This window comes from Rutilus rutilus, assembly GCF_951802725.1.
Source record: "Rutilus rutilus genome assembly, chromosome: 15".
In the NCBI taxonomy this organism is placed as follows: domain Eukaryota; kingdom Metazoa; phylum Chordata; class Actinopteri; order Cypriniformes; family Leuciscidae; genus Rutilus; species Rutilus rutilus.
Genome location: NC_140220.1, coordinates 24,503,376 through 24,521,332, shown reverse-complemented (window position 1 = coordinate 24,521,332; position 17,957 = coordinate 24,503,376). Strand labels below are relative to the sequence as shown.

Sequence of the window (17,957 nt, the reverse complement as noted above, 5' to 3'; positions counted from 1 at the left end):
AATTAAAAAAGTAAAAAAGCCATTAAAATATATATTTTTTAAAATGTGGATAAAAAAAAAAAGAAAAAAAAAGAATGGCTAACAATTTAGCCCAAAACGCTGTTGTCATGTAAACGAACATCCAAAAATCCAGTTTTTAGTTGAAAATGGTGTTTTGTAAATGTCCCTTAGTCTAAATTGAGCTGTTTCTCAGAAGAGACTAGAAAGTTTGGGATTATATATATATATTTTTTTTTTTTTGACAAGCTTTACATTTTCCACAAATTTAAGAAAAACATTTGTTTAATTATCAATAACTTTTGCAACAGGGTTGAAGTTGGAGTTTGAACAGGGCATAAATAAATGAAATATTGTTTAATAAATGCATATCGATTCCACATATTTCAACAATGTATCTTATCAATTGTACAATTCATTCCAGAAGTCAATTCACTCCCATTTTTAAAACTTGCTTCTTTTCATTCTGGGTTAATTTTATGTTAGGTAAAACATTTATCAACATATCAAATAGCAACATATGGAACCCATGTATTTTGCATAGAACATGTTCAGAATTCAACAGCCATTCATCTGCACACTGATTAACACAATCAGTGCTGTGACAGTTTTTATGATTTATTTGTTTGTTTTATGATGTTAAGATGTTTATGTTTATGTTTATGATGTCCCATATGTTGCGTAAAATCAAACTATAACACATCATCAGTGCACACAAACCATCGCTTTTCTGGAGCTTTGGGTCCACCGTTGGACTTCCTTATCAGATACTGTACTGTACATCTGAAAGCTTTGTGTGTTTTGTCACGATTATTGTTCAGTTGGCTAACTTGAAGTGGAAATTGAACATTAGCACCACGCGGATCTGACGCCGTCTTATCCAATCAAGTAGCTGTGTAGTTGTGATCTCAACAGCAGCTGGGTTTGAAGTGTGCAAGTTGATGACCTGTTAGCGCTGCTGTTTATCTTGGTATGTCAGCCATAAAAAAGTCATGAGTCATTTCCTCCCCGCAGGTTATAAACACTCCTACGCCTTACTCATCAGCATGTACACAGTCTACACACACATCTTCATTTAGCAGGAACCGTTTACAGTTTCCAGTAAAAGGGGACCAACGGTTAAAAAGGGGAAAAAGACAAGTTCTGGCAGGGTGTTTGATGGGAGGAAAAATAGGAGTGAGCGAGAGCATCTTCATACGAAAGTCATTGTGAGCGCTGATGTGCTGGAGGGCAGAGATTATCATTTGAGAGATGAGGAAAGGAATGGGTTTGGTTAAGCACTGGAAAAGCAAGCCCAGACCTGATCTGACACTGCTGCAGCTACACGGCAGGTAAAGGGATAAAGACTTGAGATTTTCCAGAAGCAAAGTTCCTTGTTAACTCACAATAGATTCAATAGGCAGGGCTGATTATTCCATTGCATTCACTCCTGCGTAGTGGCAGCAGGGATGGTTCACACACACAAAAAATATATTATGTCATAATTTCATCACCCTCTTGCTGTTTCAAACCCATATGACTTTCTTTCTTCCTTTCAACACTCACGAAAACTCATGGAGAATTTGCCTGCTCTTCCATGAAAGCTTTAGCGAAAGTTCTGCCAGGAAGACTCAATTGTTACGTCACTTATTACCCTCTCATCTAACCAATCGTTATCTAATACTCGTAGTATAAAAGATCGCCAACTTTCACCTCCATCCTCCCCACCACCACCAGGATGGTCCCTTCCCATACCTCCCAGGGTTTGCTATGGCCTACACCAAAGAACTTTATAACTCAATTCTAGCTTGCTGGGCTGTTAATAAATGTATGCTTTTCAACGTCATTTTGCCTCCCGAGTCTTTCTGGTAGAAATAGAATGAAAATGAATGGGCACAGGTGCTGTCGTTTTAGTAAGATAAGACATGACCAAAAAGAGAACAAACACTTTTTAATAATATCATTATTTAAGTATAAAATGTGTTATTCTAGTTCCCTTTCGAAGTGAAACTCAACACTGCGTCTTGGATTGACGCTATGGGGGATGACCGGTGTCAGCATGACCGGTGTCTGAAGCATGTGTGCCAAACACACCAATTGTATTGGCTGAAGACAGTCCATGACATCACTAGCTGAGTGCCAGTGCATATATACAGTAGGAGGGTGCCTGTAATACAGGTCATTAGCTCTTTTGTCTTCAGAAAATGCTTGTTTGTATACATGAAAGACAAACACTCCAGTGGAGCTCCAATTCTGAGGAATTGAATGCAGAGAGAGTTGAGACAGGTATAATTAATAATCTGATTCCTGAGGCAGCTGCACAAGCCACAGATCTAACCATCCATGCCAAAAACCACACAACCAGTGCATATGGTGTTCAATAGATGCTATAGTTGCCATGGAGAGGCATCTGTGATTGGAGAAAAAAAAATCCTTGATGCTTTCAGCAGCTTCCAGGAGATATCTCGCTTCTCCAGCTTATGCTGAGGTTGGAGTCAGCCTTCATGGACCTGCAAGATAGGCACAGAGTATGGACTAATTGTTAAGAGAGTGTGAACCACTGAAAAGGTTGTGTTCCACTATCTTTTTAATCTAGAGCAATGCTGTGGTTCAGCTTGCTCCTCTACATAATCATTTATGGCAACTTCCTGAGGGAGGGTTTGAGAGCAACCATTGCCGAATTGGCAAAGGAATAGAGAAGGTTTTGGATGTTTTGGATAGGCAAAACAGAATTCTGAAACTGCTCTTCATGTCACCCGTTTTATATTGCGCGCTGAGCAGTGTTTGATTGCTTATGTACGCCGGTGCATTTTCGGCAAAGGTAGGTGGTAGGCTGGGCATATGTCTGAGGACAGAGCAGTGGGTGGAGGATGATTGTCTCTAAAAGAAGGCATCTCTTCTACTCCTCTCTGATACCCTGAAGTATATTTTTCCAAGGTTCCAATATTCTCCTCTTATTTGAGGGTCTAAATTGAAATGTTGTTTAGTAAGTGCCCCCTTAAGTGTCGATGCAGGGAAAACAGAGATATGTAGGGCACTATAGATTATCTCTAATTGGTTTACCTCGTACTGTTGGGTATTGAAGTAGGGATGTACAGTATGCTCCCATTCTGTATGGGTGCTTCGTAGGCCTCTCTAGTTTGACCTATGTTCAAAACTATAGCAGGTCCTGGAAGAAGTCCATTTATTCAAGTCAGGGTTTAGCTGCTCTCTCCCAGTGAATTAAGGTTTTTAAGTAGAGCATAAGAACCCCCGTGGCCTCCTTGGGGTTAGAGTAAGGTGGATGTGAGCTATTGACAAACTGTTATTGTTATCTTTATCTCTCCCCCTGGAAGTAGTGGTAATATCCAAGGTCGTAGTTGATACTATTCTCCCTTTGGCGGATTCTCCTTGGGTCTGTGTCAAAGCAAAAGAAGCCGACATAGCTGAGCTATTTATTCCTTAGAGTTCTGCTCTTGGGGCCTCATAAGGCTCATGCCTGGCCCACAAGGGAGGGAGGAAGGTTGTAAAGGCCGGGACTTCCCTTGTTATAAGAGTATAGAAACTTTGGTATCTTTTTCTTGGAAGATAGTGGCTTAAGGAGTAATACCACTAGACAGTCTCTATACGTCTTTTTGGATGCACCCCTTGATTGACGCCCTGACTCTGGCTAAATAATCCGTAGAGTGAATTTATGATATGCCCATTATGTTTGTGCATATTCACACATAATGAGGCAGGCAGGGTATTGTTCCCCAGAGTGTCAATCCAAGACGCAGTGTCGAAAGGGAACATCTCAGGTTGCAACTGTAACCTTGGTTCCCTGTGAAGGGGAATGAGACACTGCGTCTTGTTGACATGCCTTATACACACGGGCGCTTTGCTAGTGACGTCATGAACTGATGTCGGCCAATAAAATTGACGTGTTTGGCGCGTCTGGCTTTAGACACAGGTCACGCTGATGGTGTTCCCCCATAGCGTCAATCCAAGACACAGTGTCTTATTCCCCTTCTCAGGGAACCACGATTACAGTCGTAACCTGAGGACTTACATTCAAATCCTGGTAAATACATTAAATAAAATATGCATTAAATGAATCAAAAGTGACCGTAAACAATATTTATAAATATGACAAAGGTTTTGTTTCAAATGAATGCTATTTTGTTTCTTTGTTTTCACCTTTTTTATCAGATAAGCCTGAAAAAATCTATCACAGTTTCCACAAAAATATGTAGCAGCACAACTGTTTTTAACATTTATAACGAGAAATGTTTCTGGAGCATTAAACCAGCCTATCAGAATGATTTCTAAAGGATCATGTGACACTGAAGAGGAATGGCTGCTGAAAATTCAGCTTTGTGAATTTGAAAATGTGACTTGAAACTTGACAGTGACCATCACACATTTTTTTGTATAATCAGCCCTGCCTCTTTTAACTATTTTATTCTATGAAACAAAATGTCAGAGTGACATGAGGGGGGTAGATAATGACAGATTTTTAGTTTAAAGCAAACAAAATTTGCTTTGGAGGGGTCACATGTTTTTCACAGTCTGACTGAGCATGACAAAAACACCATAAGAGCAGCCAACACAACTTTCCATGTTTTCTGATTTAAGTGAAGAACAGACCAAAAAGTAATTTCTCGCTGGAAATCTTGCTCTCAGCTGTAACTTTATCTCATTCACGTTCATTCAAATATAGCATGTCAAGATTGTTGCAACTTTTATTTTTCCACTGTTGTTGGGTAGGGGAGGCTTGTTTTTTTACAATGAAGGATAATGTGAGGTTGACATTATAGCAAATTAAGAGTGATAATTTGACCGTGGTAGACCACAATAACCACTAACTATGGCAACGAGAGTGGTTCTCTTTCTGTGTCATGCTGAAAGGTCCATCCATCCTGACACCCTGATATGATTGTGTATATGAGTTTTTCTCTCATACAGTGGTTTCCGGCAGTATGATGTGCCACATCCTGTCAATTTGCTGCTTACACATGCCAGCTAGATAAGACTCTTTTGTTTTCCCCTTTTCCCCAAAATGTTTCGGAACGGGCACATCCTGTAAATGGGAAATCGCTTTCAGTTGGAAAACTGAGGAAATATGCAGAAAAGAGAAGTGGGACAATAGGCCGGATCTACGGCAGTTCCTAAAGCCTCAATGTTCTGAATCACTGATGTTTATTTCACACAAATATACAAGCACATAATCTAATGCAAACAACCAGACAGGAAGGCATGGACAGGAGAAGAAACTGGTTTTCTAAAATATATATATAATTTTTTTATTTATTATTTTATTTAATTAAATTAAATATGACCAAATTGACTCAAATGATCGAATTGACTTCCTTGTTTGCCCCAGTTGTTTTTCTCCAGTTGCAATGTCATAACCCGCAGGTCATTCACTCTCACAATCAGTCCATAGATTGACATCTCCTTATTCAAGGCCAATGCCACGGCCACGAAAACACGGATCGTCGCAAACAGCACACAGAAGCCCATCGTCATCTCTCATTGTTATTTTATTCCCGAACAGTGCAAACACAAGTATAAAAGATCTCAATATGAAATTTACATTCACATAGAACCATCTCAATAAATACATTGCAACCCCAAAAATAGCACAAATATTACAAATCATCAATAAAATACTCTTTTCGTTTACTCTACAATATATTTAATACGTACAATAATTTTGACCCGTATCAAATATGAAAATATCTAATCGACATGAAAATCTACTCTATGGTTTTACTGTGCACACTTTATGCATTATTAAAGTTAATATGTCATTAATGTTCATAACATCAGTAAGTTAGGCCACTGTAGTCAAAATAGATCATATTAAGCCATATCAAATAGAACCATTTAGCTGTTTGGCTACATTTGTTGGATCATAGAATCTGAAATATTCAGTGATACATTAAGCAGTTTGGCATTCGGCATTTATATTCATTAAATAAAAACCAAAAATCTACAAATATGGAATTCGAATGGACAGCTCCTTACTTTACATTATTAAATATGCAAAATTCTGTATATGGTTAATGAGGCTAAATGCGGCGAAAAGTATAATCAGAGAAAGCATTCCTGAATACGTAGCTTAACATGAATGAAACGTAGAAATAAAGTAATAGCCCATTTTGCGAGTCTGTATTAAGCCCCACGCCACGTGGTTCGATCAGTCCATATGAGAGTACAGTTCGAAACGGAACCGAATGCACACAATGTCGCAAAGCTGTGTTATAAAGGAACAAGTTTGATATGTTGGTAACTGTGTGTGTTGGCACATATTCAAAGAAATACACTTTTTCTTACAGACCCTGGATAAAAAGGCAGTCACTTTAAGAGCTCGAAAAGGCGCCGATGCTACAAAACTCCCAGAAAGCTTTCCCCACAGCACCACGCATGAAACAGGTAAGCGGATACACCATCAGAAAAAGATTAGAAAAAAAAAAAAAAAAAAAAGATGGTTCGTTTCATCAAGGCCATTATTCTGGGCTCATGCAGTGCTACTAAAGCATGTTTCGCAACATATCTTCGACACTTTTCACCCTTGGTTTGTTTTTGCAGTAGGCATGCATTAGAGACACAAATCAGTTATCAAATAGAGCGACGTGACAGAATTACGGCATGCTGAGAGGAACATGCAGAACGGCATGCTTGAAGCCATTCCCTAGGCATCATGGGAAATCTATCAACAGTAATACAGTAATAGCACGAAAAAAAGTAAATCAAAAGATATTTCTTAACTCGTATGAAATGAGACTCGTGAGGCTTTCGAAACCGAGAGCAGGTTTGCATGCTCTGAAATACAGTAGATGCACTAAAATCCAGATGTTTAACCTAAGACCTACAGAGCACATGACAGATCCAGCACTAAAATATCATGCGTGTTAAAGATCATTCCGCAAGCACAGTGAGAGATGCTACCGTTGATAGGAGAATCTGAAAGCTAAGTGCCACTTAGAAAAACCACAGACAAAATATATGTGAAACAGATGTACTGTATATCAAGCCATTTTGCCATACTGTAAGCCAATTTGTTTTTTTTGTGAACAGTACAACGACACAGCTTCGATTGTGCTGGCTTCTCAAGCAGTGATGCTATTGAAACGATATTTTGTGCCCTTGACGCTTATTATAATTCACGTTGGATCTGTTGTCATGTTATTACTGGAAAGGATATCCCAGAGGGCAAAGGGCATCAGCAAATGCATACAGATGTTTTGTCCAAGCACCAAGTGCGTACACACATCACATACAGGAAAACTGTGCTGATTCAACCCACGCAAAGTTAAACATTTACCCACGTCACAGACTCGACCGACTTTCTGTAAATGATTACAAGACATCAAAGCGTTAGCATTCGCTAGTAAATCATTGCAGTCTCTGATTCACTGCGGTTGTTTAGTATTTATGCCGATCTGTCTCTCTCTTTCTCCCTCTCTCTCTCTCTCTCTCTCTGCAACCGCAGACGTGTGCCTGAAAATCGAAGAGCTGGGAATAACTTTGCTATAAACCCGTGACGTGTTCTTCATGTAAACAATTTATTCAAAGCAAATCTCAATATGAGGAACCGTTTTTTTTCCTTTGTCTTTTTTGAAAAACCCCAACACGTGTTTGAAGTTTCTCCCTTCGTCGCCTGACTCAGTTACGTACAAAATACAGCGCTGTTTTGAATCGGACCTTTTGGTCCTTACCACTCACGTGTTAAAAATATTCATCACCGTGGCATCTCTTGACATTTCCAGGTGCAAGATAACACACACACACACACACACACACACACGCTGGGTACGTGTCTCCACGGCTGGTGTGAAGCTGCCTTTGCAGTAGATCGCATGCTCCCGTGTAGGAGACCCTGATATCCTGTTGGTCTGGGGAAGACTCAATAAAACACACGCATACGTGCACACGTAAAGACATACATGCTTATTATGTACTTGCGTGAAGGGGAAGGGCCTTTCTCAGTTTGGCACGTTTGAATGTTTCTCTCCTCAGTGCAAAACTGTCTCGTCTCTCCGTGTTCTTCATCCCACTTCCTACCTTGTGTTCGGTTTCCCTCCCCGCCTCTGATTTACTAATGCATCGATTGATCACCGTCGAACCCGTCTACTCGCGATCACACCTCCATCTCTACATCGACGGATACGGAGGGCAGGTACAGAATGCTGTTATTTGGGGTGCTAATGTGCCCTACGGTGAGACTTTTCACACCGTAACTGCTGACAGCGGGCGCGGACCCCAGCTTGGTCCTTATGCAGGGGCTCAAACCACGCGCTGGATTCTTGGATCGCGTGGGGTTCACGCCTTGCGGGGTTCGGCCCTCCAGAAAGTAGGTGAGCATTTGACCTTTGCCCTTCACGCTGACCTGGCCGCGACACAGGAAGTGATAATAACCGGAGAGTATGCGGAAGACATCCTCTGTCACCTGGGAATGTAGAAGCAAATAAAGTCAGATGTGTTTGGAGTGGCGTTCTAGTTCACCTTTACAAAAAAGATGTTTATTCAAGTGTGCTATGAGTGTACTTCTTTTCAAATAAAAATAAGAAAGTATACTTTTAGTCTTCTTTTTATGTACTTCTCAGAAATAGACTTAAAATTGCACTTGACCTACTGTATACTGACAAAAAAAAAGTATATTTGGCCTATACTTGTACTCAATCTTTTGATCGAGATATATAAAAGTATAATTAAGTATTCTAAGTATACTTGGCTTGTAGGCGGTTACTCTTTTTATTGATTCGCCTATTAAATACTTTTTTCCCCAAAGTCTTATAGATTACATTGTTTGAAAAATCTTGATTTATAAAGAAAACAGATATGTTCCTAATTCTGAGTATGTACATTTTTGTGTAGTCCACTGGCAGTGTACATAGGAATTTACTTCAGATCTACTTAACTCTTTCCCCGCCATTGACGGAATTTTCTGTCATTTAAGACACAATGCTTCCTGACGGAAATTTCCGGCAATCCTTGTTTTCTCTGTTATACAGTAGAGGGTGCTATTACGCATCTTCTGAAAGAGTGTAGAATCTCTGGATCAAAACACAGGCGAAGAAGCAGAGACAAGCGATAAAAGCATTGCTTATGCAAATGTAAAATAACGCGATCGTCAAACATTAAACAGCATATAAATCAAAACTGCCTAAAGTGACCAAATAAAATGTTGACCCAGGATGAGCTATAGGACTGTGCAAGCATTAGGGGTGTTGATGGACTCGATCTACTCCATCTGTGTTTTGATCATCGTTCTGAATCCGTTCCGGACTAAGGTTTTTACGACAAAAAAAACGTACACACATTCAAGTGTTGATAAAAAACGAATGCATTAAGCTAGCATAAATGGTTTTGTTGTTGTTGTTTGTTTGTTTAAAAGCAGAGGCTCTGTTCTTTCTTTTGATAAATTGCATGTTCAGATACTCAACTCAATATTTTGTAGGCCATGAAAGTTTTAAATGATCAAAACTGTTGGTGTTGGCTAGCAGCAAAACACTGGCGGGGAAAGAGTTAAAGAACAGTTAAAGGTATATTTAAAGTATAAAAAAATAATACCTAAATAACATAGTTTGCTTAAAGCGTATCTCTCGCCAAAATGCAACCTAGGGTCTTTTTGTTAATCTACCTGAGGCAAACTTTCGTTTAAAAGCATAATTAGAATGGAAACGCCACTTTTAAGTTTGACCGTATTTTCGTTTTCGGTCAAATTGCCTTTTGAATGGGAGTGCTAGGGGCACGAATGTGATAGCATCAAAATCGCTATTTTTAAAAAACTAAGAAGGCTCGACACAACATGAAACAGAGTTTACTAAAAACAAAGATTTTGAACAATTCACTGTACCTGTTGTTGTTTCCGTCCGCGGCATTTTGACAGTCAAAAATAGTCAATCTCCGAATGCAAATGAACTGATTCTGAATTTTAGTATTGTTTCTTATGTGAGCATCCTTTTTCAAATACAAGGTCAATATTGATTTTCATTAACGACAAAACAACAAATTATCCGTGAATTTATATGGAACTAAGCTTTAGGAGCTTTCCATCTTTACTCTCCTCCCTGTTACGTTGCTTTCGGAGATCGACTATTTTTGACTGTCAAAATGCCGGCGGCCTGAAACAACAGCTACAGTGAGTTGTTCAAAATCTTTGTTTTTAGTAAACTGTGTACACAAACAATGTTCTCAATGCTCGACTTCATGTGTAGAGCCCCTGGTGATACCAAAGTTTCATGTTGTGTCGAGTCTTCTTAGTGTTTTAAAAATAGTGATTTTGATGCTATCATAGTCGTGCCTCAAGCACTCCCATTCAAAAGACAGTTTGACCGAAAACGAAAATACGGTCAAACTTAAAAGTGGCGTTTCCATTCTAATATTGCCTCGGGAAGATTAACAAAAAGACCCTAGGTTGCATTTTGGCGAGAGTTACGCTTTAAAGTGCAAAAACAATATATAATAGATATTATACACTTAAAAGAAAACGTACACGTATACTCGCAGTATAAAACTACTAAATTAGTGGTTTACTGAGAGTATACTTCAAAGTGTACTTTCATAAACTAAACATTTTGTACAAGTATTTTACCAGTAAACTATCAGTATACTGCCCTACAAAGGCAAAAGACCTTAAGTCGCTAGAAACATTGGACGTCGGATAGACGTGCAGATCATGTCTATATTGGGTCCGTCGGTCCATGACCAATTCTGGACATCTATTCGACGTCCAAACTAGGTCCACTATTTGGACGTCCAACCATGACCCAACTTGGACGTCATATAGACGTTCAACATTGGACCTTTGAACTGGGTAATTTTTTTCGACGTCCAAACTAGGTCCACTATTTGGACGTCCAACCATGACCCAACTTGGACGTCATATAGACGTTCAACATTGGACCTTTGAACTGGGTAATTTTTTTCGACGTCCAAACTAGGTCCACTATTTGGACGTCCAACCATGACCCAACTTGGACGTCATATAGACGTTCAACATTGGACCTTTGAACTGGGTAATTTTTTTGACGTCCAAACTAGGTCCACTATTTGGACGTCCAACCATGACCCAACTTGGACGTCATATTGACGTTCAACATTGGACCTTTGAACTGGGTAATTTTTTTCGACGTCCAAACTAGGTCCACTATTTGGACGTCCAACCATGACCCAACTTGGACGTCATATTGACGTTCAACATTGGACCTTTGAACTGGGTGATTTTTTTCGACGTCCAAACTAGGTCCACTATTTGGACGTCCAACCATGACCCAACTTGGACGTCATATTTACGTTCAACATTGGACCTGAACTGGGTAATTTTTTGGACGTCTATGACAGGTGCAGGAAATTTACATGATTATTATAATTTTTTTAATTTACAAATGAAGAGCTCTTTTCCAAAACGCGAGTTTGTCGTGTCATTTTGCTGTGTAATGAACCTATTCACTGCTCCATCCACGTTTCCAAATCGCTATATTTAAAATGTAATATATTTTTAAAATATTTAAAATATTATATTTAAAATATTTTAAATGTACTGCAAGATGCTCGTGATCCAAGCGCCGAACCTATTTTTAGCCTAAACGCGATAATCATAAATTATATCACTCTCTCTGTAGCTCAAACAGTAGAGCGTTGGTACGTGGAGCAGATGATCACGAGTTTGAGTCCCAGGTAAAGCAAGGTGTGTGTGTGTGTGTGTGTGTGTGTGTGTGTGTGTGTGTGTGTGTGTGTGTGTGTGTGTGTGTGTGTGTGTGTGTGTGTGTGTGTGTGTGTGTGTGTGTGTGTGTGTGTGTGTGTGTGTGTGTGTGTGTGTGTGTGTGTGTGTAAGAAGCCGCTGTTTTGTTAGAGAGCACTGAGCGCGATTTATTGTAAACAAACTTTTGTGGATGGACGTCGAAAAATGACGTGCGGAAGACGTCGAAAAATGACGTGCGGAAGACGTCGAAAAAAGACGTCGCCTGGCGTTACAAAACAACCCCTTCAATGGACCAAATTTGGACGTCCAAAAATTACATGAAAATTACGTCACTACGACGTCACATTGCGCAGTGAACTGAGAAAAATGACTTTAAAGATTTTTAGTTGTCCCGCCAAATTAATTATAGGTAGGACACTGGAAATCTGGCAAATAGATGTTTTAGTAATGAAAATTATATACATAAAAAAATATTTTAATAATTTAATAAACAAAATACTTTTGACCACTATTTTAAAGTTACTGTACTCTGCCTTTGTATTGTCAGCAAAAAGTGAGAAGTCATGCCAAGGCAAAAGGCAGTAACTTCCACATTATCAATATTTAGTTGCTGATCACCATTAACAAAATCATTATAGTAACACCTGTATAAAATCTAGTGATCATGGCATTTATTTTGTATGATTTACAATTATTTATAGCCATCTACTTATTGCTATCCTGTGCTTTGGTTGCATTCTGATGGCATTATTAATACATTTGACATGACAAAATACCTCCATAGATATATTAGTCCAGCGTTGACTCGACCGCGTTTAGGGCGGGGCTGAAGGCGAAGTTTTGGCACTCTGCCAGCTAGTTTGCCAAGCTTTAATTCTTGGTTGTATTCATCTGATACGGCAATGTGTAACGTTTTTCTGTTAACTCTGCATAATCCTTCGCGATCGATATCGCACGTTTGTCGATGGAGCGCGGGTTCAGACCATACTAAATGTTCTGACCGCAATTGTGCAGGACAAAGCTCTGAGGACATCAGAAGTTAGAGGGACTGATGACAGCTGTACAAAGTACACAGGCTACACCATAATTTTAATTTTAATGGACAGTAAAACAAAGGCAGAACACCGTACAGTCTGGTAGGTAGCATTATTTGATAGAACACCGGCACAGTAACTTCATATTGACGCGCGGCTGAACAAAGGCAGAGCACCGTAACTCAATTTGAGCGTTCCAAAACAAAGCCAAAGAGCGGTAACTGATGTTACGGTGTTCTGCCTTTGTTTCTCATGGGCTTTTGGAAGTTACTGTTAAGACAAATCATTATTTTCTCGAAAAAACAACGGAATTGATTCAAGATAATTATCCACATGATAAAGAAGGTCTTGAATGTGCCAAAAATATAAATAACTCATTTTCGACCAAAAACGAAGTTACGGTCTTTTGCCTTTGCACGGCAGTATACCTGTAAGTTCACTTGTAGTAGTTGCAGTACAAACGAAAAACAGTTGTGTATTCAAAGTTTACTACTGTTACACTTCAAGTATACTTAAAGTATACTTTTATACACTAACAAGTGGGCCAAAATAGTCCCAAGTAGTACTGAAATAGTACACTTACAAGTATACTGCTAGTACATTGTACGTTAGTTCACCCAAAAATGAAAAATTCTGTCATTAGTTACTTTTTAGGGTGAACTAACCACCCTTTAATATTAGTATACTTCCTACATAAAGTATACTTCAAAATATACTTGAACTTTACTTAAGTATACTTAATAAAATGAACTTGAAGTACACTTATTTTTTTGTAAGGGCGGTGCAAGTCACAGTGTGTTACCTGTATTTTGCCCTGAACTCCAGTGCTGTCCATTCTGCTGGCGACGTTGACTGTGTTTCCCCAGATGTCGTACTGAGGCCTGCGAGCCCCGATCACTCCAGCAACCACTGGACCCACATTAATGCCTGATCAATGAATCAAATCCATCAGTAATCAGATTTAACTTAAAAATCTCAATATCAAAAATACTGTAAAACAGTAATATTGTGAAATATGATTAAAAAAAACAAACATTTTAAAATATTTTAAAATAGAAAACATTTATATATTCAGCATCATTTACTCCAGTGTTCAGTGATTCTCCAGAATTCATTCTAATATGATTTGATGCTCAAGAAACACTTCTTATTATTTTTAATTTTGAAAACAGTTGTGCTGCTAAATATTTTTGTGGAAACTGTAATGCATTTTTGTCAGGATTCTATGATGAATAGAAAGTTCAAAAGAACAGCATTTATTTGAAATAGAAATCTTTATTTTTTTATTATTTGCGGCTCACTTGATCAATTTAATGTGCTTTTCTGTAAAAAATGAATATATAATTAAAATATAATTTTATCTTATTATTTTTTACTGACCATGTGGCCTTGGTTACATCAGCAGAAAATATCTTACTACATTATTAGTATATTGCGAAATTACTTCTCATAACTGCAATTTAATATTTTGCAAATGCGGCATTAAAAATGATTTGTAGCAGGTATGCTTTTCCGAGCAGCTCCCTGTGTTAAACTTCTGCTGTCTGTCTGCGTGTGAAAAATCTACGTCTTGGGTAAATTCATGACAAGAATGTTTTGTCATTTTTTTAATGAAGTGTGTATGTAGTGTAGAGGGTTCATTATTGTGCATTAGTGCAATTATGTGTTTGTTACATGTAATCTGTTCCCTACAAAATAGGTTACACTCAGGACATCCTTCTGGATGCGGGATGTCCGGCACAATGTGTACACTTACTGACGTATTTCCTCTACTCATACACAAAAACACACTTATTTACGCACACTAACTCACACAAACACATGGCTGACACCTCGCTCTAACAAGGTCACTCACCAACTCGAAGCACAAAGTCGTTGTAGGACTGGTAGTTGATCGCATCCAGGACGTCAAACATCTCGATGGCAAAATCAGCCACTGTGCACAGGTGTGCAGAAATGGACTTCTTTACCTGTTGAGGGAGAACAGACACACATTATTCATATACTGACAACTCTATACACTTGTTATAAGACAGAGAGTGTGTCAGGTGATTTCTAACCAGAATATGGGAATATTTGACCCCCAAAAAATTAAAGTTCTGTCATCATTTACTCACTTGTGTGATGTTATTTTCTTTTATTAACAAAGAAGAAGATATGTAGCAGAATGTGCATGCTACGTTTTTTTTTTTTTTTTTTTAACAATAAAAGCATAGTGACCAGGAGCTATCAAGATCCAAAATGGATACAAAAGCACTATAAAAGTAGTTAATACTACAGTCCTTCCTTCCTTCCAACTTTTCTGAAGTCATATGATAGCTTTGTGTTCGAAACAGAGAGATATTTAAAGGGATGGTTCGGAGTAATTTCAACCTAGGGTCCTTTGCACCATGACCTCGAGCCAAGTTTATTTAAATAACACTTGCCTGAGGTCACTTCCGTGATTTGGGAAAAGCACGTAAAAGTCCTTTGCAAAACTCACAAGTGTAAGGGAAAAGCTAGTGAATTTAACACTCCATAGAAATGTATTGATAACTGGATGATATTCGAAATACTTTTTAAGTGTTGATCTGAAAATACAAGCATTTATAAAGCTTTCAAAATTCAGCGAAAAGTTCTTATACTCTTTTATATCCAACATTTTTTATAATTTTTTCCGAAGTGTTGACAACTTAGTGTTAACTAACAATTGTTGCAAACTGGTACTACCAACAAAATATTAGTGCATTCCTGGAACTGGGCGTCGTTACACTACATCCTTATGCATCGCTTTCGACTTTTACGGGGTTTTCCCAAATCACGGAAGTGACCTCGACGTCCGGGTTAGCGATAGCATAAGCCATCAGGCAAGTGTTATTTAAATAAACTCCTGATGTACTTACAAACTTTCCAATGCCTCGTTTTATGAGTACAGAACCTATTTGTACTACTGTAGAAGGTTGGTACCATTCTGAGCATTATTAGTGGGGTAATTTACGAGATGCATCCTTGGATCCATTAGCGCCTGCACTAAGCCATCCGGCTGATATCTCTAAAAAAGCTCTAACTTTAATAATGTTTGACCAAGGGAAAAAAGGCTTCTGGGGGGGGTGTTTGGCTCGAGGTTATGGTGCAAAGGACCCTAGGTTGAAATTACTCCGAACCATCCCTTTAATTTGCTGTTCTCTCAAAATTTTGACCGGTGTTTCATAAAAGTGTGAATATGAGGATGTGCAAATGGGATTTTCAGAGCTTTTGGTTTATGGAATAGAGAAACTTGGACATTTTTAGCTTCATCCTTTGTGTTCCATGGATGTTTATGTGCTCCAACCTAAAGGGTGAATACATGATGACAGAACTTTACTTTTTATATCATGTTATTTTGACTATGTCATATCATCTGACCGCGGTGAAACATTACATCAGCAATCTGAGATTTTAAGGGAAAGTTCACCCAAAAATTACGTCATCATTTACTCACCCTCATCTCGTTCAGAACCTGTATGACTTTCTTTTTTCTGTGGAACTTAAAAGACAATATTTTGAGAAATGTCTCAGTCTTTGTTTGTTAGTTTTTGTCCATACAGTGGAAGTCGATGGACACTAAAACTGTTTGGTTACAAGCATTCTTCAAAATGTCTTCTTTTGTGTCATACAGGTTTGGTGGGACAGAATTTTTATTTTTGGGTGAACTATTCCTTTAATTAATGGGAGCTGTGTGTTTATGTTAGCTTTAGGGTTCGGAGAAAATATCATTAGCTCAGTATAAAAATAGCAGTCAAAGTCAATGGAAAGCCTTCACTATGATAGAAAAACAAATGCATGTGTGTTCGCATTTGATGTTGGTTTTGCTTTCAAAGCAGTGGCAGGTTTGACTGGTAGCATAACAAGATATTCACCTTTCATGTCCAAACGCAAATACAATCTGAGATTATCTCAAACGCGCACACACACACAAGTTCTCTCTTGATGCTCTCACTTTTCAAGATCTTGAAAACACCCAATAAGACGTAAGAAGAAAATATATCTATTTTAATAAATCATTAAACAAAAATGTTTTCCTTCTTTTTAAGTGTAAAACTCACCAAATTCTGTTAGATTTATGCTTAAAAAATTAATAGGGTAAGAAAAATTCAAACTTTGAGTTTGGGGTCAGTAAAAGCAAATTGATCAAAGGTGACAGTAAACACTTTATGTATGTAATATACAATATTTCTAATAAATGCTGTTCTTTTGAACTTTCTATTCATCAAAGAATCCTGAAAAAATATCTAATATATTCAGTTGTGATCAGAATTATTGGCATCCCTGGTTAATATGATCAAAGATGGCTGTAAAAATACAGCCTTTTAATTCAAAACATTCACAAAAATCTAACCTTTCATTGAAGTAAAAGGATTGAAAGTGGGGGGTAAATCACATTATGAAATACACGTTTTTCCCCAAAACACGTTGGCCACAATTATTGGCACCCCTAGAATATTTTAAGAGTAAAATATCTCTGAAGCATATTCCCATTCATATTTACGTTTTTTAGCATGGTGACTGAACATGCACACACACACTTTGTGTACCTTGGATCCCTCAGTGGGGACGAGTCCGACACATACACACTACAAAGTTTTGGGAGTGACAACCGCATTTAAATGCAGAAGTGACTCCCTTTAATTATCATTCTGAATGTATGGATTACAGGAGTCCCTCCCAAAATTATGATTTGGTCATAACCATAGCAACAATTTGGTGTCTTATGGATGTCACCAAGAAACATGGTGCCAAAAGATTAAGATAACTGTGCATTTTTGTTTAACAAAGTGATATTAGCATTTACATGCACTTTGAATGTTTGATTCCAGTCGGAATAAAGCAATATTTTGTCTTTTTAAATGTCATGTTAATGCTTTAGTCTGAAAACATACAAGGTTAGCCATTTTACATTACTGTTCAAAGTTTGGGGTGGGAAAGATTTTGTAAGAAATCTCTAATTTGATTATTTGACAGTAAAAACAGTAATATTGTGAAATATTATTGCTATTTACAATTATTGCTGTGATGCAAAGCTGAATTTTCAGCATCATTACTCCAGTCTTCAGTGTCACATGAGCATGAAGCATATTCCCATTCATATTTACTTTTTTTAGCATGGTGACTGGGAGCATGAAATAGTCTCGCTATGACTTCTTGTTTCACAGGATAATAAATATGAGGAAACACAAAGGCCAAATTCCCTTAATTTCCCACGTTTTTTTTTTTTTTTTGCTTCAAGACTTGAAGTTCAAGTAATTGTATCTTGG

The 17,957-nt window shown here is 38.1% G+C and overlaps 1 protein-coding gene across 1 annotated transcript in view; it reads right to left on the bottom strand.

Annotated features, from left to right (window-relative positions):
- Positions 1 to 6,503: 6,503 nt before the first annotated feature.
- Positions 6,504 to 17,957, bottom strand: part of adcy1a (adenylate cyclase 1a) — a 48,771-nt gene continuing 37,317 nt past the window's right edge. Inside the window, exons 18-20 of the mRNA XM_084432514.1 lie at positions 14,540 to 14,654; positions 13,487 to 13,611; positions 6,504 to 8,392 (exon numbers count right to left, since the gene is read on the bottom strand). Of these exons, the coding sequence (XP_084288640.1) occupies positions 8,084 to 8,392; positions 13,487 to 13,611; positions 14,540 to 14,654 (549 nt within the window). The 3' untranslated portion in view covers positions 6,504 to 8,083. The remainder of the gene's footprint in view (positions 8,393 to 13,486; positions 13,612 to 14,539; positions 14,655 to 17,957) is intronic.